We start from the raw sequence: 23,151 nt of genomic DNA, 5'->3' as shown, positions 1-23,151 counted from the left end.
ATCATTGACTTGCTCATGGTTACACACCATGAGTAATTGTCTGATTTGAATGTAGGTTTTCTTAATTCCACACCTGGTATTCTGTCCTCTATACCCCTGGCTGCCCCCCAAACAAAACTAAACAAAACAAACTAAAAATAACTTTGACTCAATGCCTATTCTTTATATTCCTATGTGGATAATTAGTGCTTAATTACATATTTACTTTTTTATTTCAAACCAAATCTGTATGAGAAAATCTGTGGTTCCCTTCCTAATAAAATAGTTATATCCCCCTAGTTGACATCAATCTCCTAGGCTTGGGCTACCTGAGTAGAAATGTCTGATAGCCAAATTGCAAGCATTATCTTTTAAGAGGAAATAATCAAACCTTAAGCGGGATATGGATCTTACTATTCCAGACTGTTTCGGCCGCAGCAAATTCCACAGCACTGCCTTATGGAACCCTAAGAAAATACAAAATAGGGTTAGGTTTCAGGAATTTTCATTCACAGAGTTGGAAGAAACTTAACAGTTAATCTAATCCAACTTCCCACCTCATACTGGAATTCTCACTACAATATTCCTGATTTTTTTTTGAAGGAGTAAACATCATCCAAACTTTGTTTGAACCTTTCCAGTTATAGGGAACTCGCTGCCCATTACGTACCTTATTCCATTTGGGGACCATTTTAGTTGCCAAAAAGTAATTTTTTTTTTATGTATCAGACCTATAGACAGAGATGTACTGAGAAATATTTTAACAGTCATCTCTCAGAGGGAAAAATACACCCATGAAACACTTTTAAGTTTCCTTTGAGTTATTGACATTTTCTTAAATCTAGCCAACAACAAAATAGTAAATCAAGACATTTTGTAGTGTTTGTCAATTTCCAATGTGTAAACATTCATATTGAAAATTTACCAGTTTACTCTCTATCTGGTGGGTTCAAGCTACCTCTAGCACTCCCTTGATTAAGAGGAAAATGCCACTGACATAAGAATGAAAGGAAATGGAGCTCCTTTGCACAGGAGGACCTCCTGATGAGCATCTGGGATGACATACTTTGACTTTCTTTGGGTCTTGGACCTTAGCTGTGCTCTCAGCACAGGGCAGTACTTATAGGCTTATACCTTAAACAAGAACTGTTTTGTGGGCTGTCAGTAGCTGCAGAGAGAAACAACCACCTACTCAAAAGAATCTTGAACTTGGAGTCAGTGTCAAAGTCTCTTCTTCCTCTGGAGAAACTCTGGAGCCAGGACTACAGCCAGCAAGTCACTACAAAGAACAGGAGCAGGCAGGATCCTTTTATCCTAACCCCTGATGCAAAGATGGTCCCCCTCCTTGTTCACCATTGGCTGCTTACTTGAGAGTTATGATCTTATCTGGAGAGCTAGCTAATCCGAACATGCAATTTACAAAACCAATTATCCGTTTTATTCAAGTGGTTTTAACCAATCAAAACAAAGACTGTTTCAGTCCTATCTGCATATTCTATATCCTTTTAGCCAATCAAAACAAGGGCTGTTTCAATCCTATCTGCATATTTTATATCCTTTTAACCAATCAAAACAAAGACTGTTTCAATCCTACCTGCATATTCTATATCCTTTTAACCAATCAAAACAAGGACTATTTCAATCCTATCCGCATATTTTATATCCTTTGAACCAATCAAAACAAAGACTGTTTCAATCCTATCTGCATATTCTATAGCCTTTGAACCAATCAAAACAAGGACTGTTTCAATCCTATCTGCATATTCTATAGCCTTTTAACCAATCAAAACAAAGACTGTTTCAGTCCTCTCTGAACTGGAGCTTAGGTTTGGAAACTCAATTTGTTTTGATCTAAAAGCTCCCTGGCTCCATTTTAGTGATTCGTTGAGAGAAGTCCATCATCTTACTGAACTTCACAGATGTTTCCCTTCAGCAGACTTAGCTGTGCAAATGAAGCTTGAAACATAATTCCATTGGGAAATTCTGTTTCCTTTCATGGACAGAAAACCAATATTCGGTGTCTCTCCTGGGTTTTCATTGCCCTTGCCTGCCTCCTCATGATTTCAGGTGAGAAAAGCCAACAAAACAAGGCTGTTTTGGGGCTAAGAGCATTATTCCTCCCACAAAAGTAGACTCATCCCCTGGTGGCTTCTGTTGCAGCTTCTGGGCAGCTTTGCAGTTAAATATTTTTTTTTTTTTGGGAGGAGGGGACGAACCCTGTGATTTCATTGTTTTTGTGGACCTTCTGATGAGAAAATGATCCATCCACATTTCTTCATTCACTCAGTAAACATTTACTAAATACCTATTATGTGCCAGGCATTGTGCTAAGTCCTGAGAATATAAAAAGAGGCAAAAAACCTTCCTTGACATTAAGGAGCTTATTTGCATTTTATAGCTTTAGAGCAGCGGTTCCCAAACTTTTTTGGTCCACTGCCCCCTTTCCAGAAAAAATATTACTTAGCCCCCTGTCACATACTATCACTGCCCCCTTACAGTTATTCACTGTCCCCGAATGCACCTGTGGCCATCACCGCCTCCTGGGTTGCTGCAGCACCCACCAGGGGGCGGTGGTGCCCACTTTGGGAATCACTGGCTTAGAAGTTTGCCTAAATCACCAGAGAATGATTGTTGTGTCTAGTTTTCTACAATATGCAAGGGGTAAGTCTTGAACTCACATCCTTCCTGAAGCTAGCTCTATCAAATTGTATATAAATTTAAAAAATAATCATCAGTTACAAATTATCTATTAAAATTGGGTGAAAGTTACTAGTAATCTTCACCCAACTCCAAACTTCCTCACAAAAGGTCTTTTTCTTCCCTCTTACCCCCAGAACATTTGGATTATAATAAATGAATAAAAATACATGTCTCTATCATTTTGATTTTATAGAGAACTATCTGTACTTTTCTACAAGATGCTGTTCTGGACAGTTGCATAAAGTTTGCAAGCAGTTGTCAGTTGATATAAGATTGTTTTTAAAATTTTTTATTATCATGCAAAATACACTTCCATACTGGCCATCATTGTAAGGGCACACTCATACAAAACCAAAACCCCAAAATGAAACCATAAATACATTGAAGTGAAAGATAGTCTGCTTTGATCAGATCCATCCAACTCCAACAGTTCTTTCCCTAGAGGTAGATAGCTTTCCCAGTAATAAATAAGTCTTCCAGGATTGTCCCTAATCAATGTATTGCTGAGAACAGCCAAATTTTCACAATCATTGTACAATATTGCTGTTTCTGTGTATAATGTTCTCCTAGTTCTGCTTACTTCATTCTGATTCAGTTCATACAGATCTTTCAAGCTTTTTCTTAAATCATCTTATCATTTCAACATAGAACATAGTTTTTAAATTGTATTTTTAATATCAATTATCAAATCAAATACTTCTTAAAGTAGTATATTTCCAACTATACAAATATAAGCATTAAATTACATTTAAGCACATTCAATATTAGGACATTTAACTTCAATGAAAGCATGTCTTATCATTCAAGAGATCATTCTGTAATCAATATCATCAAACTCTATAAACTAAAATAAAGTTTAAGACAACTTTAGAGCCTTTCATTGGGATTCCTTAATTTCTTATTTTGTTCTCAGTGCCTTTTCCTTTTTCCTTGTTTTTCTTTTTCCTTTTCTTCTTAAAAATTGTCAAGTATTTATTTTTATTCCACTGACCTCGCTCTCTTACCAGAAAGAAAAACATTCTCTTACAAAATGCCTTGTTAAACAAAACATATATAAATTGACCATGTTTCTATACTTAGTCCATCCCCCTGGGTCATCACTGGTTCTCTGGGGTCATAGTTGGTCATTGCAATGATCAGAGTTCTTAAGTCTTCCAATTTTTTTTATAATAATATAGTAGTTATAGCATAAGTTATTCTTCCCCACTTTATTCTACATCAATCCATACAAGTCTTTCCAGGTTTCTCTGACATCACCTCATCATTTCTTATAACATAATAGTAATCTAGTACATTGATATACCATCATTTGTTCAGCTATTGGCTGGTTGTCCCTCATACTCAAAGAGGATCAAAATGATATCACTGGTGATGTCTTTTGACTCATGATTAAATTAGATTTAAGTGAGTCAGAGCTGCACAAAGTCACAGCTTCACTCTCTTTTCCAAGGTTGTATAACCTTGGAAGACTAGTGGCAAGACAAAAGTCAAGATGATTAGTGATGGAGTGGGTTGCAGTGGATGATCTTGGCTTTTCTGATGTTTAACTAAGCTTCAAACATTCTACAGCACCCACTTCTGCCATTTTATGGTCCATTGAATAGAAAATTAATATTAAATTTGGATACATTTTGTGAACTAAATTTCCCCTTTAGCCCTGAAAGAATAGTTTGATTTAAAAACTGAAACAGGCTATGAAACTGGGTCAGGTTGTCCCTCTTGTTGAGGCTCTGTTGAGGATAACAGGATTTGAGGAAGGACTGAGCAGCCACTTGACCACTTGAAAGATTAAATTAAGCAGCCATCAGTCATTTTGACCAAGCCACGCGATGGGGAGGAAGAGAGTTGCTAGCATCCTCCTCAGACCTGCCCCTTCTTGTGATGAAGTGATGAGGTTGGGGAGGTCTAAGTCCATCTTCTCTGTGGCTGTTTACCAATCAGAGATGTTTTGGGAGATTCAGGGGAGTGACTGGATGATGAGGTCACAAGGGGTATAAAAGCCTTGTACCAGAGGTTCCCTGTGCTTTTGCCACTCTCTTCTAGGCAGGTGGGTTCTCTCTTGCCCAGCTGCTCTTGCTGGCCCCAGCTCTCTTTTGCCCTGCTTGTACTCCTTGGTGTCCTTTCAGATTATGGAGGGGGTCTACTGGCTAGTTTAGTTTATCCTGAGAGGCCAATTAATTAACTTAAAATTAAGAAATATTGCCTCTCAAGAATTTCAGTTGCTACAAAGGGAACAAATTGTTCTCATCTCTGGTGTAAGTCTTCACATGCCCAGTGTAGACACCCCCAAACTCACCTGTTTTTGAGGTTTTGAGATCTGTTGGTGACCCTCAACCTGGTTTAACCCGTTCACCAAGGTAGTTTACTGATATGTGGCCTTTGTGCTTGCTTCAAGGAGCCATAGGTGAGAGCTGGGTGGCAGTTAGACCCCAAAGGATGAAAACAGCCCCAAAAAGGGTTAAGCAAATTCTCACACTGGATGTACTAGTCTTCTCTTTCAGCTATTACCCAATCCCCCCTTGTTCAGTTATTATTCAGCTGATGAACTTCCCTTTAATTTGTGTTTTTTTCTTTCACATAAAAACAATTCAGTTTTATAGAAATTCAGAAATATTAATTAATGTAATTTCATATTTCATGTGATTTAACTAAATGTACTTTTGTTACTTTTTAAAACAGGATATTTCATTTCTTGAAGACAAAAAAAAGGAAAAGAAGAAAGTTACCTATGAACCTGAAATAGAAGTAGCACCAAATGTTTCAAAAATGTCTATGCCTTTAGAAAAGACTCCATCGGAAAAAAAACGCGCAGCTAGGAAACTAGAACCCAGTTTAAAATGGACAAGCAGCATTTCTACGTCAGAGTATGTAGGCACTTGGCTTTTTTTCCTTTTTTGGCTGGGTGGGACAACATATACTCCTTTAAGATTACATCCTAAAATCACCACACACTTGCCTAATTCCCATTAATTGGTTCATTTATTACCTCTGAAATGCATGGCAAACATTCCCACCTTTCCCATAGTAAAAAGTGGTATCTATTTTTTTCCCTGAGTAATTTAAGCTGAAAAGTCTGTTATTTGTCAAAATACCCTGTTTGTTATATACTCAGCACAGTAGGAAGCACTTTGGAAGGGAGAAAGGAGGGAGAAACATAAGATAGTCTGTTCCCATTGAGTTGGGGTACGTGGGGAGGGAGAGAGGCTAAATCCAACACATATAAAATGGATCCAACACACACAAAGAAAGCAAGTGTAAATCAAAGGAACTTCTGTTAGGAAGTGCTGATGGGAGAGAATGCTGGTAGGATTGGGTCCAGGTGAAGTTCATTTGGGAAAGCTTCATAGAGAAGGTGATTCATTAGAAGAGTTTTAAAGAAGAGGTGGTCAGAGGGATGGGGAAAAGGCTTTCCAGGTTTAGAGGAATAACAAGTGTGCAAACTTAAGAGATGAGAGCAAACAAAACATGGACTAGGCATAAATAGGTTAGCCTGTATCTGAATTTATTGATATACTTATTATTGATATATTTATTTATATAAAGAAGATGATTAAGTAGAAAAGGGGGAGAGGGTCTTGAAGCCTATTCTATGAGTTAAAGTTGAAGGTGGGAAATCATTGAGAAGTACATGATGAGCATCCAAGGATGGTTTCAAGCCCAAAACCTGCTTTTTAGATTGTTCCTGGAAATTCTTTGGTAGATTTAAGAGAGGTAACTTATGTTAGACATTCCTATCCCATATAGAATAAACATTTCTTTAGCTTTTGTTGCCGCAAAAGTTTGAGTTGAGATTGACATATTACTATGACTACTATTACTATTACTATGACTACTGCTGTTACTTCTAATACTATTGCTACTTCTACTCTCCTGTCTGAAAAACTCACCATATTCTCAGCTCTTGATCATAAACTCCTCTTGCCAAATTTATTTCCTTTATATTCAATTTACAAAGGTCTTCACTCTTGGCTTCCTTTAAATAGCAATTTCCTTCAGTCTAGGATATTTAAACGATGATTCAACATTTCAAGATTTCATTTATTTCCTGAGTAGAATGAGTGACACCTATAGACAACTGGTACATTGCAATATCCTTGCAGTTTAAGTACTTATGAATTATAGTTGATTAATTCCATACTAACTAAATCATGAGTTTTTTTATGACATTCTTGAAGATAGCATGGGCACATATAGCCATTTTGTTCATGAAACGTTCACTGTGTACAGGTTTTAGCATTTTAAAAAAGTGCTTTCATAAAGAGACTTGGAGGGAGGAGCCTGGAAAGGATTGATACCTTTTTTTTAGTGCAAGAAAAACTATTGATCACATCAATGTCTGAAACAAGTATGCAATCTTTATGCTTAATGTGAATGAATGCAACTTCTTTTAGTTAGCAATTGAGATTTCCAGAGCAGTTACAGAAAACCAGAAGTACCTTCACACCTTGAAACTTTGGGAACAAAGGACAGTATTTTCCTTTAAAGGAGATTAATTTCAATCAATACCTCTCTACCCTTCTGGTTTTTTTCTCCTACAAAATTAATATTTCTAATATATAGATCTGACCATCTCACCTCTATTAAAAAATTATTTAAGTTGGCCTTTAAAGACCTCCAACATCTCTAGGTAGATAGTTGATCTATCCTTTCCACTCTTGTTTCATACTTCTACTTTAGGTACCTAGCATTCCAATCATGCTATTCGTATAGTTCTTTCTAGTATTTTCTACAAAAGTGGTCCCCCCATCTTTGGAATGCATTACCTCTTTTCTTCTCCCTTGTGGAATCCTGAATTTCCTTCAAAGTATGGTTTAGTTGTTACCATTTACTTGAGTTCTTTCTTGATCTTACCTCCAGTTCTCTTGAAATTGATTTATAAAACAATATGCTAAATAAAAAAAGGGGAAAAAATAAATAAAAATAAAAGGGGGGGGAAGCCATGTATAACCCAGTGGAACTGCTTGTCAACTTTGGGAGGGGAGAGGAAAGAGCTGAGGAGTGGATCATGAATCATATAACCATGGAAAAATATGCTAAATAAAAAAAGAAAAAATAAATTGATTTATATTTGATTATTTATCTACATATTTTATCTGCTCAGTATAGCATAACACTCCTTTAGACAGAGATTGTTTCACTTTTTTGTCTTTCCTTTCACACCTTTCCCTGGTGTGAAGCATATTGCTTTTTACATAGTAGACATTTAATAAATATTTATTGCCTTGAATGGAATGTTCTAGACCTTTTTCTTTCCTCTCTTATTCTTTATTTCCTGTATATTGCTTTAGATGACCAGATTTATTATTATTATTGTTTTTGTTGTTACTAGCTCTCTTGATAACACAAAGAGCATTAAAATGTGGTTGTCTTATAAAATGCTAGAATCTGCCATTTTAAAGCCATTTTCACTAATAGTAGACATATTAATCAAAAATTGTTATTAGGCATCTTCCATATCAAAGGCACTGTGCTAGGTCCTGGCAATATTAACTAACTAAATCTTTGATTAGTTTTGTTATCATTAAATGCTTAGCAGTTATATACTAGAAAGTCAGATATATTTGGTTATAATGGTAAGATGGTAAGATGAAGATAATTTGCTAGGCAGATTTATCATATGTCCATTTGCATGAAGTAATATAATCAAATTAATAATTTTAGCAAAAAAGATGCAACAAAAGAATCCCAGGATGAGAAGTCAATCCCATCATCTTCAGATAAAATAAAATCATCATCTCCTTCAACTTCACCTGGAAAAGCTCAGTCTCCAAGACGGTTGGTATACTTCTTTTCTCTTAATTTCATTTTAGTATTGTGTTAATATCTTTTGAAAATAAAACAATAGTTTCAATTTACTACTAAAGAAGTGATTATAATTCAGACAAGGCCGGGACAAAATTTGTCCTTGTGGTAACCCTAAAAATACTCTTCTGCAATCTTTATACCTCTTTAGTTTATTACTATAACTAGCTGGGGAAAATTGCAGAGATCTAAAATTCAAGAAGCTCACAGTATTGAAAACTTTAAGATGTATATCTTAAATATTATCTTAAATTATATTAAATATAATCTTTAGATCACCATTTAAATAGTACAGTGAGGTCCCAGTTAGTGGGAATAATGAATCCTACGAAATGTTTGCATTAGTTGAATTTATACTGGGTATTTCCATTGGGTGGAACCAATGACCATATTTCACATACTTATACCTTTAGATAGTGTGATTTTGAATATATGCAATCACTTCATGTGAAAAATTATTTAGACTAATCAAGACCTATGTGTTTTATTTTTGAAATCTGAATCTATTGGGTTATGGGATATTAACAAAAACTTGAGTATGTATAAGTCACATATTGGGGTAGTGGCCTTAATTCCCTAAATGAATTTTAAATCTTTTATGTTACTAAAATTTAAGTTAATTTATGATTTGTTCAATTTCGTTTTCTGAGAATGTTATTTAAATTTACTGTTTCTTTTGATAATCTAAGGGTTAGATATTTTTTTGTAAGTGGCCATTCATTTAATTCATTTTTTGCTGGTATTATTTGGGGGAAATGATTTCTAATAGTCCATTTATTCTTCATTTGATATAAGTTTTATCTCATTTTTTGTATTGGCAGTTTTGTTTTGTCCCATTTTTTTGTCAGATTAGCTAATGCAGCCATTTTTTTAAAGAAAATATTGTTTCTATGATTTGTTCTTTGTGAACTCTTCATGACTATTTAGTATACGTTCAGTTTTTGAAATAGTGCTATGTATAGCTTAGAATTATGCATATTCTTTTGTATTTTTTTGATAATTACCAGAAATCTAATAAATCTAACTTTTCTAAAATTCTATTCAGGTATTTAAAAAATGAATCATTGTACACTAACTCCCCAACTATTAAAATTTTTTGGCCTACTTTTCCTTGTAATTAAATTTTCTTTCAAGTATTTAGGTCCTATACCATTTTGGTACATATACATACATACATACATACATACATACATATATATATATATATATATATATAAAATTTCATTTTCTAATGGGCCTTTACCTATATGTAACTTCCCTAATTATTTTTATTAGGACAGTTTTTACTGTGGCCCTGTATGAGGTCATGATTTCTCTCTGCCTTTTAAACTTTAATTGAAGTACAAGAAGTTCTGATCTAGACATTTCATTGTGATTCTGAACGAATGTATATTTCAAGTGTATTCCTATAAATAGCAATTGCTGATTCTATTCCATCTGTAGCCTTCTGTTTTATGGATGAGTTCATTCCATTCAAATTCACCCTTAAGATGGTTAATCATGTAATTCTGTTTCTCATATCTTCATATTTTTTCTCTTTTCTTTCTGACCCCTTCTTAACAAAGAAAAAGTGATAAAGAGAAGAAATCTGTTTGACACTATTAATCTGTAATTGAAGTAACTTATTTATAGTTTGCCCTCCTTTCTTTTCTTAGCCTGCCCTAAATCCCATCTCTGGTACTTATGTTTTCTGTCTTTTAAAGTAATTTTTATGGTTAACTTTTCCAAAGTTGAATTATTGTTTTTTTTGGCTTGTGACTATCTCTTCCCTGTCTCTGTGCTTTAAAAAAAAAACCCATTGAGTTTAATGCGTTTCTAAACCAAACTTTCTCTCTGTCTCTCTGTCTCTGTCTCTGTCTGTCTATCTGTCTGTCTCTCATTCTCACTCTCTCTTTTTCTCTCACTCTCTGTCTCTGTCTTTGTCGTTCTGTCTCTGTCTCTGTCTCTCTCCTCCCATAATCTTCAATTTATTTTATTCAGATAAGAATATGGTCATGAAATGCTTGTTCATCCTCCATCCTTTCCTCCAAGTTTGTATATTCTTCTTCTTGCATACATTATTTATACAAAATTAGTAAGTTCCTCCTCTTCTTCCCTACTTCTTTAGTACACTCCTTTTTTCTGTACTCTGTGAAGACATAACAGATCTATCACTCTTTTAGCTTTACTTGGAATAGCTATAATATATATAGTCCAAACCATACATATTATATATATATATATATATCTTTAGGCATTGTTCTTAATTTATGATTATGGATGTCCTAGGCACTGCTGAACATACAATTCACTGTGCTTCTTAGCATCTTCTGTTTTTCTAGGTTAGTTCATTGAAGATTTTTTTGTGTTTATTTTTATTAGGGAAATTATTGCCCTGAGGTCTTGGTTTAATTCCATACCCATTTCCCAAAGTTCTTTTCATTTACATTGCTCTGAGTAAATAAGTGAAAGTATTATTAAAAGACAGGTATCTTGTAAATATGACTTCATTTATTATTTTTTTCAAACCCTTACCTTCCATCTTTGAATCAATACTGTATATTGTTTTTAAGGCAGAAGAGTGGTAGGGCTAGACAATGGGACTTAATTAAGAAATATCTGAGGCCATGTTTACTCATTCTTCAAAATTTGTATGACATGAATAGGCAATTTTCAGATAAAGAAATCAAAAGTATCAATAAGCACATGAGAAAGTGCTTAATCTCTAATAATTAGAGAAATTCAAATCAAAACAATCAGACCTAGCAGATTGGCTAAAATTAAAGAAGGGGAGAGTAATGAATGTTGGAGGGGATGTGGCAAAACTGGGACATTAATGCATTGCTGGTGGAGTTGTGAATTGATCCAACCATTCTGGATGGCAATTTGGAACTATGCTCAAAGGGCTATAAAAAAATTCCTGCCCTTTGATCCAGCCATACCATTGTTGGGTTTGTACCCCAAAGAGATCATAGATAAACAGACTTGTATGAAAATATTTATAACCACACTTTTTGTGGTGGCAAAAAACTGGAAAAGGAGGGTATGTCCTTCAATTGGGGAATGGCTTAACAAATTGTGGTATATGCTGGTGATGGAATACTATTGCGCTCAAAGGAATAATAAACTGGAGGAATTCCATGTGAACTGGAAAGACCTCCAGGAATTAATGCAGAGCGAAAGGAGCAGAGCCAGAAGAACATTGTACACAGAGACCAATACACTGTGGTAAAATTGAATGTAATGGACTTCTGTACTAGCAGCAATGCAATGACACAGGACAATTCTGAGGGATTTATGGTAAAGAATGCTACCCACATTCAGAGGAAGAACTGCAGGAATGGTAACAGAAGAAAAGCAGCTGCTTGAACACATGGGTTGAGGCAGACATGATTGGGGATGTAGACTTGAAACTACCACACCAGTGCAACTATCAACAATTTGGAAATAGGTCTTGATCAATGACAAATGTTAAAACCAATGGAAATGAGCATCGGCCATGGGTGGGGAGAGGGCGAGGTGTGAAGGGGAACATAGGAGCATGAATCATGTAACCATGCTAACTTTTCTAAAAAATGAATATTAATAAATGTTTAAAAATTTATATCTAAGAAAGCCATGACCCTAGAACCTAGTGGAGTTTAAGGTTAGCATTCTGCAACAATACCCATAATTGCCAATACTTTACTTTTGTCACTTATGTTTTTGGTATCTTAAAGCTCAAGGCTTATCTGTTTTGTTTCATTTTTAGTAAAAGTTCGGTTAAGATAGAGGACTTGATTAGTGAAAGTTCCTCAGAAAGTGAGGAGGATGAAGAGCAGCCTGGTCATGGTCAGGAAGGACAAACAGATTTACCCTCTGAATACTGGCAAATTCAGAAACTTGTAAAGTACTTAAAGGTAAGAAGAAAAATCCATCCATTCTTTGATGGTAATGATGAAGTCATTGGGAAAACCAGTTGTAAAGTAAATCCAATTTCTGAAATGTCCTGTTTCTAAGATGTTTCTTTAGAATACATGGGTTTATTATAGCTTTTATTATTTCAATTTGTACAGTTTTCAATAAAATGACTTATTCCTATGTAGAAATAGCTCTTAACCTTGAAAAAAGTGGAGTTTGTCTCTATCAATACGGTGCTGGAGTTGAGTCTTTCTCTCCTCTCTCCTAGCCAAGAACCCATCTCAGTTGTGTGGAGGTGGGATGAAACTCAATGATTCCAACATTCGGTTGCCATCTTTTCAATTTCTATGTATCAGCTATAAAAGAAATAAAAATTGGCTAGCATTTTCTTCTTCCTCTAATAGGAAGAAGTTATATATGATTATTTATACATTTTTAAATTTATATTTATATGCCTTATTTTTATATGCCATATGTATTTTATATGCCAAATTTATATAATTTATAAATTATTTATGTAATAATTTATAGTTATGTGATAATTATACATAATTTTCTTCAGCATTATAGAACTGTTTAACTTCTTAGAACTCCACACTATTCTTTTTTAAACCTTTACCTTCTGTCTTAGAATCAATACTGTGTATTGGTAAAGTAAGGACTAGGCAATCAGGGTTAAATGACTTGTCCAAGTGACACAGCTAGGATCAGATTTGAACCCAGGACCTCCAGGATCTAAACCTGGCTTTTTATCCATTGAGCTACCTAACTGTTTCCCTTCATATACTATTTAAATCTATTCTTGAGTTATAAAATTGTACAAGCTGTCCCAGAAATCTTAGTGCCATTTTCAGCTTTAATAACTTCAGAAAAAGAATTACTACTAACTTAAAAAGAAAGCAATTATTGAAAGGTTAAATATTTAAAATTTAAAAATGTTGTTGATTCTTTAAAAATTTGTCTTAAGCACTGTTTTGCTATACATTGCTCTGGACAATTTTTGAAATTTCAAAGACCCTTTTGTCAACTGTTATTTAGTGACTTTTTAGTCCTAGCCTTAAGATCATACAAAGCATGAGGTTTTGATGTAGACCCAATTGTTTTGATATGAATACACAAGAAGAAATCTCATTGATCAGATGACTGAGATGGTTAATCAAGACCAGTCTCTCTACTGAATAGTCTGAGAAACTGTCACAAATGCAATACATAAAGACAAGGTACCCTATCTTGTTAAGCTTAAGATTAAAATTTTATTTTTCAAAGTTTACAAAACTAAATAAGTATAAAAGAAACAAGCAATTACATTTTCAAGTTTTTTTGGCAAGTTTATAGCATTTACACTTCTAAAATTATTAAAGTTTTAAAATTCTCTTAACATTTTTGTGGGAGCAGCTAGATGGCTCAGTGGATTGAAAGCCAGGTCTAGAGATGGGAGGTCTTGGGTTCAAATATGAACTCAGACATTTCCTAGCTATATGACCCTGTGCAAGCCCTTGCCTAGCCCTTACCACTCTTTTGCTATGGAACAAATACATGGTACTAATTCTAAGATAGAATTTGAGGATTTAAAAAATATTCTAAGATTTATGAGACACCTTGTATATAGTTAACAAAGACAGACAATGAAAGGTAATTTCATCACCAAATTTCTCAGCATCTGGTTTCTGTCACTGTCAATATTCCCCAGAACATATATTTGTATCCTGGGTCCAAAGACATCTTTCTATAACATTTGCTTTCCATATTTTCCGAGTATTACCTTGGTTACAGACGATTGATGACAGTCTGTTTCTGAGAACCTGCCTAGGTGTGCAGAATTTCTTCATTAGCATTTTGGCTATTCCATAATGGTCCATGAAATAAGAAGGGGTCACTGGGGGGAAGATTAGGGGACAAAAATCATAGTGTACTAAAAAAAATCTCATCTCTGTTAGAACATCTATAAGTTTTAATTTCATTGTCGATCATCTAAATGTGAGATCTTTGGCCAGTGATAAGTGAATTTATTTGCCAGTGAAGGAGCTGATTCATATCATTATTGGATGTCTTACTTCAAATTAAACTAGAAGACAAAGAAGTTGTTTATCCATTCCAGGTAATATTCATAGATTTAATTAAAAACATCAAATAAAGGACTTAGTGAATTTGGTTTCTTTGTGAGCCTAAAGGTAAGAAGAAATATAATTGTTTAGGATATTTAGTCATCTTGCCCTTCGGTGCTCATTATACATATAAACAAAACTATTGCCATGAAGATAATTACCTATCAACAACCATTTCAGAGGATAAAATAGAGAAATTAAAGAATTGACAAAATCTCCCAAATTATCAGTATATGCCTTGATAATCCATGACTTCAGTGCAAAGATAAGCTTAGGGAAGGATGGTGAAAAAATAATAAAAAATGTAGTTTTCATTCAAGAAATTAAAGAAGACAAAGGTTTATAGACTACTCAGAAACCACATAACTGTATAATATGAATATTTTGTTCAAGAAGAATCAGAAAGCATTAGACTTTGCAAATATAGAATTATATCGCAAAAAAATCAACTGTATCTTTGTTTACAAATCTACAAGCCATTTTAGAATCTACTATCTGTTTACAATCAGCTAATTAGAACAGTAGTCAAGATGAGAAGTACATAAAAAGAAAAAAGTTGGGAAGACATTGTCTTCTCCAACCAATAAGTAGATGATCATTCCCAAAACAGGAAAGACATTGATTCTTATTACTATTTCTAAGAGAGGTCCATTGATGTAAAAAAGGCAATGCAGTAGAGGTCAGAAGATCCTAGAAATTGTCTCAGCTAGCAAGCTCTTGATCTTGCTACCAAGAAAAAAAGATGTGGCAGCAAAGATTTGGAGTACAAGCTCATTTGCAAAACAGTATAGGGGATAATAGATTATGAGCTATAGGGACCCACAAAATAGAGAAAAGCATTAGAGATCCAAGTTAAAGGAAGTTTAGCATGAGACTATTTGTCCAGATCACACGAAGAGTATTTACAGATGAAATTGGATTACACATAGTTGCAAAACTGAATGATTGTCCAGGGCTTTTATTTTGTTTTATTCTCATCATCAAAGACAATAGAACTATCACATTTGTGCTCTTAAAACCATAAGACTGGAAAGAGTACATGTGAAAGTAAAAATGATACTTAAAGAGATGGAATCAGGAAGAATAGCTTGACTTTAGTAAGCCCCACAATGAAAGAATCTACATAGGAGACAACACAATTTCGAAGGTATGAAGGAATTGATTTTTAAAAATATTTTTATTCATACATTCTGTTTTAAAATGACTTTTTATTACTTCCTATGTCTCTTCCCCCTCTTCCAGAAAGCTGCACCTCCTAACATAGGGATGTTTTTTAAAAATTTATGGGAAATTAAGGAAAAAGTACTTATGAAATTATTGCCAAAATAAAACAATCAAGAAAGTATCAATAATTACCATCCTACATGCCTACTTTCTTATCCCCACAAAACCTTTGTGAGTCAGGACTTCAACCAGAAGATAATAAGATTTAGAATCTGAATGGTCCTTAAAGATCATTCTAGTCCAAAAGAGTCAGATTTCTAGACTAACCTCTATTTGTCCCAACTAGATTAAAATGTAATTGGGAAATTTTAACAAAATAAATAAAAACACAATACAATATTGTTAATATTTATTTGTGGTTTTCTAAGTCAATGTGTGGCCTGAGTTTGGCACCACTAATCTAGCCCAATTGCCTTGTTTTAGAGATGAGAAAACAGGTCGAGAAAAGTATTTCTGTGGCTACATGGGATCTTATATAATGCAAGGAATTTTCCTAAGGTTATGCAAAAATAGGTAACAGAAGCTAACATTCAAATCCTAACTCTAACTCTGTTCACATTTCCTTTTTCCTTTTCCTAGTTTCATTTGGATACATAGATTTGTAATCCTTGTGACACAGGCTTTTGCAAGGGTGCAAATAGTTTGGTACTTTTTTGGAGGATTTCTAATTTTTTTGTCTTATTGCTTCCAGGCATCATCCCACTCCCCCACCCCACCACTGGTAGCTTTAATCATTGACATTAACCAGCATGTTTCCTACTCCTCTTGTGTGCATAGAGTTCACAGAGCTCAAATAATTATCAGAATTATTTACAGTTAAAAAAAACAAATGGATTTCATGCACAACTCATGGAACTGCCAACATCTCTCTCTATGTATTCTCCTTTGAATAGATTCATTTATTTATAGCTGTGCTATCAAAGAGTTTTGTAAAAATGTTGTCTCTTTAATGAATTTATATAAAATATGTTGCTATGAAGATTTTGTTATACTTGAGACCTTTCTTTCTTTGACTGCCTTGTAGCATATGCCAAAAAGTAACATCTCTGGATTGAAGGATATGATCAATCCAATTATTTTTCCTGTGTAACACCCAGTTATAATAATAAACTTATTTTAAGTCTAGGAGGAAATAGAAACAACTTCCATATCCAGATGATATATTTTGATTGCATTCAGATTTTCCTATATTTTCTTTGTGATATTTTTCCAAAATCTCTAGAAATTTTTTGGGTTTCCAGTGCTATTTTAGCATGTATTTTTGCTTAGAGTTGTTTCTATTATTGAATTATTTTTCAAAAATACAATTAAGGACTTTTTCTCATGTCTTAGACATGAGTTTTAGGAAATTATCATATTTTCATTTATCTTATAGGTTTTTTCTAGAGTTAAAAATCTTTTGGACATTTTTGTGGTTCATGGATCAGAGGACTTAACTCTTTTATCTAATCATCACTCTACAGTCTCCTTTTAAATTTTTATTATTTTTTCAATTAGTAAGTGTTTATGTTCTCTTATTCTCACTTTCTCTGTTGAACAAAACAAGGAAAAAGAAAAAGAAAACCCTTTCAACCAATCTGTATTGTTAAATAAAGTAAATTCCTGCACTGATCATGTCAAAAAAAATGTACGCTTCATTTAGTATTTTGAATTTATTAACTGTGTGTCATGAGGTTAATAGCATGTTTTATCTTTATTTTTAGAATCATAGTTTGTCAATGAATTGATCACAATATGTAAGTCTTTCAAAATTATGTCTTTATAATATTGTCATATTATAAAATATTTTCTTGCTTCTGCTCCTTTGATTTTGTCTCAGTTCATACAGTTTTTCAAGTTTTCTCTAAAACTATTTATTTTTGCCATTTCTCATAGCTCTATATGAGCACCATTATAGTCACATGTCAAAATTTATTCATCCTTTCTCCAAAGAGGAGAAGTTTCTTAGTTTCCAGGTTTTTTTTACTACTAGAAAAATAACTTCTAAAAATATTTTTGTACATCTGGATCCTTTTTCTCTTTCTTTGATGGTTTTGGGGGGGAGGTTATAGACCTAGGGATGGTATCGCTTGATAAAAGGATATTTTTCTACTTCTTCATAAAATTCCTATGGACATGTATTTTTCATATAGCTAGAAAGGGAAAAAACACTTACAATTTAAAATGTTAAGGGTTAGTTTACCTCTGAGATTTCCCACTCAGTAGGGCATAGGTTTTCATTTTGTAGCCTTTTGAGAGGCAGGTTCCCTTGGTGTATGGGCATCCTCATTCATACTTTGTTGAGAGAACATGGGGCGTTCCTAATGATTGTCTGACTGGTATTCAGGAAGCTTTGTATTTAATTTTCAATTAAAAGCACTTATTTTCTCTCTTCTCCACTTCTCCCCATTAAAAAAGTGGGGGAAATGTAAGAACTATTCAAGTAAGTCAGACTACGTTCTTGAATTTGGCCAAAATGTATGTCTGGGTCAGAACCCTGAGACTATCACCTTATATCAGGGGTTAGGTAGCATGCTTTCATCATCTGTTTTCTGGAATCATATTTGGACATTGAGTAGATTAGGATTATTAAGACTTTTCCAGGCTACTTATGTTTCTAGTGTTGTTGATGATGTTTAAACCAATCTCCTTATTCTACTCTACTTCAATTTATATCAGTTCATATACTGTCTTCCCAGATTTCACTGAAACTATCCTTTTCATCCTTTCTTCTAGCCCCACTTTTCTCCCTGATTTATGAAAGTGATCTGAAATAATTGCTTTATTCTCTTCTGGATTCCATTTAGCTTTTCTTCTGGAGAGCAACAAGAATTAGGGAGAGGATTTCTTGCCCCCAGCTTCTGAATGGACAAGAGTCCCTTAGAATGTCCTTTCTAAACTAAAGAAATGGCAGCAACTTCAGAAGCACATGGCAGAGTTACATTTGACTACATGTTGCTGAAAAGAAGAGATCCTAAGAGTGGACTCTCAGGTTTCAGAAATGGTAACAGTCAGAGTACTGAGAAATTTCCTGCAAAAGTATATGGATTTCACTTCTCTCCCTTTATCTCTGTCCTGTCTCTTCCTTCCTTTCTCTTTGTTTCTTTGAACACTTATAGATTCTTTACACAGAAGCACAATGGAATGTTTAAAGATATGTCATGGAAAGGAAAAAAAACTAACATCTCTTTTTATCTATTATGAAGACGACAGAAAAATGAATGCAATTCTTTCAGGTTTCAATTTATTCAACATATCTTAAATGTAGATTGGATCTTATGCTTATAATAATATCAAGATTGTTCCATGGGGGCAGCTGGGTAGCTCAGTGGAGTGAGAGCCAGGCCTAGAGACAGGAGGTCCTAGGTTCAAACCTGGCCTCAGCCACTTCCCAGCTGTGTGACCCTGGGCAAGTCACTTGACCCCCATTGCCCACCCTTACCAATCTTCCACCTATGAGACAATACACCGAAGTAGAAGGGTTTAAAAAAAAAGATTGTTCCTTCAAAGGCACAGATTATTTTGACACAACTCTTAATATCCCTTGGCTCTCTTTGGTTACAGTCATGAGTCGTATTTGAAAGCCAATCTTGTAGCAAAGTTCCACATTATTCATAGGGTATCAAAAGTCAGGCTCACAGTTAACCAGGTGGGAAAATTTCCAGTTCAGAAAGGAAATAGCACAATGGGAAAATAAGTCAAGAGGATCCTACCTTTGCAAGGTTGTCCTCTCAAAGTTTCTCGGGGATAGATCTCTACCTGTAGCATTTCTCAGATCACATTGCCTTTAGAGAGCACATGGCATTCCTCTTGAATGATGGATTATTGACTTAGTAATGATCCCACCTGAAATCAGGACTCAGAATATTATCAAATTATGGTATCATGAGATTTTACCTCAAATACCAAAATTTCACTAATCACAGGTTATTGTTTAGTCATTTCACTTATGTCTGACTCTTTGTGACCCCATCTGGAGTTTTCTTGGTAAATATATTGGAGTAGTTCACTATTTCCTTCTCTATCTCATTATATATATGAGGAAATTGAGGCAAACAGAGTTAAGTGACTTGCCTAGTAAGTGTCTGAGATTGAATTTGAATTCAGATTTTCCTGTCTCTATGCTCTGTTCACTGTGTTTCCCAATCATAGGTTAGGTCTAGGTGGTTATTATCATTATTATTTCAAAAAAGTTTTCATCATTATTATCATTGTTATAATTATTATTATTTCAAAAATTAATAATTGACAAATACAAGGATATTTATACAACATTTATAAATTAGTAATAATCATATTCTGGAACTGCACATATATGGTGAATATATGATATTTCACACAAGACCCCAGAAAGATTCTGGTCATTGTAAGCCTCCAATCTGTATTGCCTATTAACCCTTAAGGCAAAATTGATAACTCTGAATCCAAGATCTTTTGGTGCTAAGCTGGCTCAAAGATGTAACTTCGATATATGCTATTTATTAACAGATATAATTTCATAATTTTTATAAGTGGAAGTCAAATAATTTATCCATTTTAGGACAAAATCTCATTAAATATTTAACGGTTTTCAAACATTTTGTCCACATCCTTTTAATAGCTCAAGTTACTTTTCTCACCTTTCTGATACACTAGTATCCTAACTTTCAGAATATAAGCAAAAGTTTAAAAGCACAATAACATATTAATATCATGTATTTAAAATAGGAAACAAACTTATTCAAGTCAGATGATATCAATTCAGTTGAATATATTTCCAAATGATCTTACATCATTCAATTTATTGCTTTTTAGCATTATAAACTGGTTTCATTCAAGAACAATATAGAGCATATTTATTAACATTTATATACTGCCTACCATGTTCCAGGCATTGTATATCATTTGATCCTCAAACAACCTTGGGAGATGGATGGGTGCTATTATTATCACCTTTATCAATTAGGAAATTGCAGTGAACAGAGGTTAAGTAACGGGCTTAAGATCACACAACTAATGAATTTCTGAGACCAGATTTGAAGTCAGGTTTTCCTGATCCATGCATTTCTCTAGCATATTGCTTTAATGCCAAATAGCAAATGTAAGTTCTGATTTACCTCATCTATACTAATAGGAGAATGCATCTTACTTTAAATGGAACCACACAATTTTGTTTCAAAACAAATTTTGACTAATCAAATCTGGGTTTATAATCGCTAATGGTAATGTTCAAAATCTCAGTTTTTCTAAGGACCATGAGGTTCCAACATCTCAAATTTCAGAGCCCATTGCTTTCAGTTAACTCACATTCAAAGACAATTGTGACATTCTCACCTTCCCATAATATTTTTGATTCCTTTAAAATAACCCATTAAGACAAATCAGTTCCTTTGTGTTCTTATCCTTTCCTTACCTACGTACTTTAAGAGGATAGTAAGTGCATGTCTCACCTTTTCCCAAGAGTTTTCAGTTTTAATCCTGGGAAGCCCAAGGTGAAGAATAAGGAGAGGATTCACATGGAAGGTAGCATTCCTATCCTCTCTCCTTTGGAGGTCATGAGGTTATAAGAATTTCAATATGCTCTTTGAATGGTGCGACAATGAAAAATTCTGAAAGTCTGGGTTCTGGGTAGGAAAAATAAATTTATTGATCAGCCTAGCAATTAGCCATTAAATTAATTGGTCAATAGTCTCTCTTGGTGATCAAAGACAAAGACATTTAGCATCCTGAGTCATTAAATACAATTTTGGAAGGTCATTATTTAGTTCTCCCCTAGATGTCTTTAATTGGTGAATACCTAATGAGGAGAATGAAATACTTTTTTTTTTTTTACAGTCCCTTCTTGATTCCTTCATGGTGGTGATGGGAGTTATGCCTGGTCATAAGATTCTGCCTTTGGTGATCTAGATGGAAAGAACAGTTAGGTCCGGTTACATTTTTACCTCCATAGCTCATATCATTGGGGGACCCAAGAATGCTGTCCTGTTGCCTGCAGAAGTACTTGGCTTGAGCCAGTTCTTATTATAGCAAACAAGATGGAGCTCACAACCTTTGTCCCAATTTAAAAGATGCTATGGAACAGTGAATATAAGAGAATGTCAGGACAAAGGAATGAAGAAAGAGGCTTGAAGTATAGACCGAAACTCAATTATACAAAACATTACTTAGAAACTGAAATAATAGAGTATTAGAAATCAGTGTTCTCACTGGTCTTTAAGGACAGAGTGTTATTATGCTACTCAAATAATTTCATACTCCAAATTTACTTCTAAGAGTTTCCAGTTGATCAATGTAATAACTTGATAAAATACTGAAATTGCTAAGTGGCATTTCTCTAAAAGTTTCTCAAATCTTCAGTGGAATTAAAATCTTCTCAAGCTTTTTTCCCAAACTCCAAATCTTTTATTTTCAAATCCTCCATTTATTCTCTCAGGGTAACCAGACTTCAACTTTCTTTAGCTTCTTACCATTCTCTACTCATCCCTTCTTTCACTCTTCTTTTTCTTTTTATATCTCTCCAGTGGACTTTGATTAAAGCCTTTGTTGTTGTTATTCAGTTGTTTCAATCATGTCTGACTCAATATGCCCAATTTGAGGTTTTGTTTGCAAAGATACTAGAGTGGTTTATCACTTTCTTCTCCAGCTCATTTCAAAGATGCAGAAACCAAGGCAAATAGGGTTAAGTGACTTTCCAAAGGTCACATAGCTAATAAGTGTCTGAGACTAGATTTGATCTTCCTGACTCAAGGTCTGTTACTCTATCCATTGTACCTGGATGGAGCTAATTGATTAAAACCTAATCAAATTTGAAACTATCCTTTCATTTTTACATTGATTCTTCATTTATCTTTACCTTCACTATTTTCTTAAATCCATCCCATCTTATTCGTCAGTCACATGCTAGTCAAACCTCCAAAAAAATCCAAGATGTTTTAGCAGTGACAGAAATCTTTAAATCATAATTTGGAAAATTTCAGCAAAGATATTATGTTTCAGTTACAAATTTTAGTCTCTGGTTTATAATGCCATAAATGTCTACCAACCAGGAAAAAAATTTCCTTCCTTTTCTTCTCTGTCTTTATCTCAGCAATCTCCAACCTGGTCAGTGTTGTGTGAAGGCAGAGAGGAAGATATAATCTCTAAGTTTTTCCTTTGTATCTCCCACTGAATGCCCAATCAGAAGTCACCGAGAATCATTGTTTAATATCACTGAAAGCTCAGAGAACTGTTCTGAGGCTTCACTAGCCTTTCCCACCCTTCTAAGCTCCCTGTGTTGTCTCACTACATTTTTTTTCCATTTTAGGCTCTAGGTTTTTCAAGTTTGGTTTAATGTGCATGGCTGATAATCAAAGTCCCATATTTATCCAGCCAATTTGTTTCTCATAATTATAAACCATGATTACTGAGTTTCTTCTATAGTGCTAGATATTCCTGTTGGACTGGCAATTTCCCCTCCTTTTCCAAGCTTTTTAATAGGACATCTAATGGGGAGTTAGCAGGGGGC

General features: G+C 34.2%; 1 protein-coding gene across 1 annotated transcript in view; it reads left to right on the top strand.

The window, feature by feature from the left end:
* ODAD2 (outer dynein arm docking complex subunit 2) overlaps nucleotides 1–23,151 on the top strand; it is a 203,015-nt gene that overhangs the window by 21,490 nt on the left and 158,374 nt on the right. The window contains exons 7-9 of the mRNA XM_044678938.1: nucleotides 5,359–5,543; nucleotides 8,341–8,454; nucleotides 12,212–12,359. Coding sequence (XP_044534873.1) covers nucleotides 5,359–5,543; nucleotides 8,341–8,454; nucleotides 12,212–12,359 — 447 coding nt within the window. The remainder of the gene's footprint in view (nucleotides 1–5,358; nucleotides 5,544–8,340; nucleotides 8,455–12,211; nucleotides 12,360–23,151) is intronic.

This window comes from Gracilinanus agilis, chromosome 5 (assembly GCF_016433145.1).
Source record: "Gracilinanus agilis isolate LMUSP501 chromosome 5, AgileGrace, whole genome shotgun sequence".
NCBI classification, from domain to species: Eukaryota; Metazoa; Chordata; class Mammalia; order Didelphimorphia; family Didelphidae; genus Gracilinanus; species Gracilinanus agilis.
Note: the sequence above shows the minus strand (reverse complement) of the source record. Positions and strands in the feature narration are given on the sequence as shown.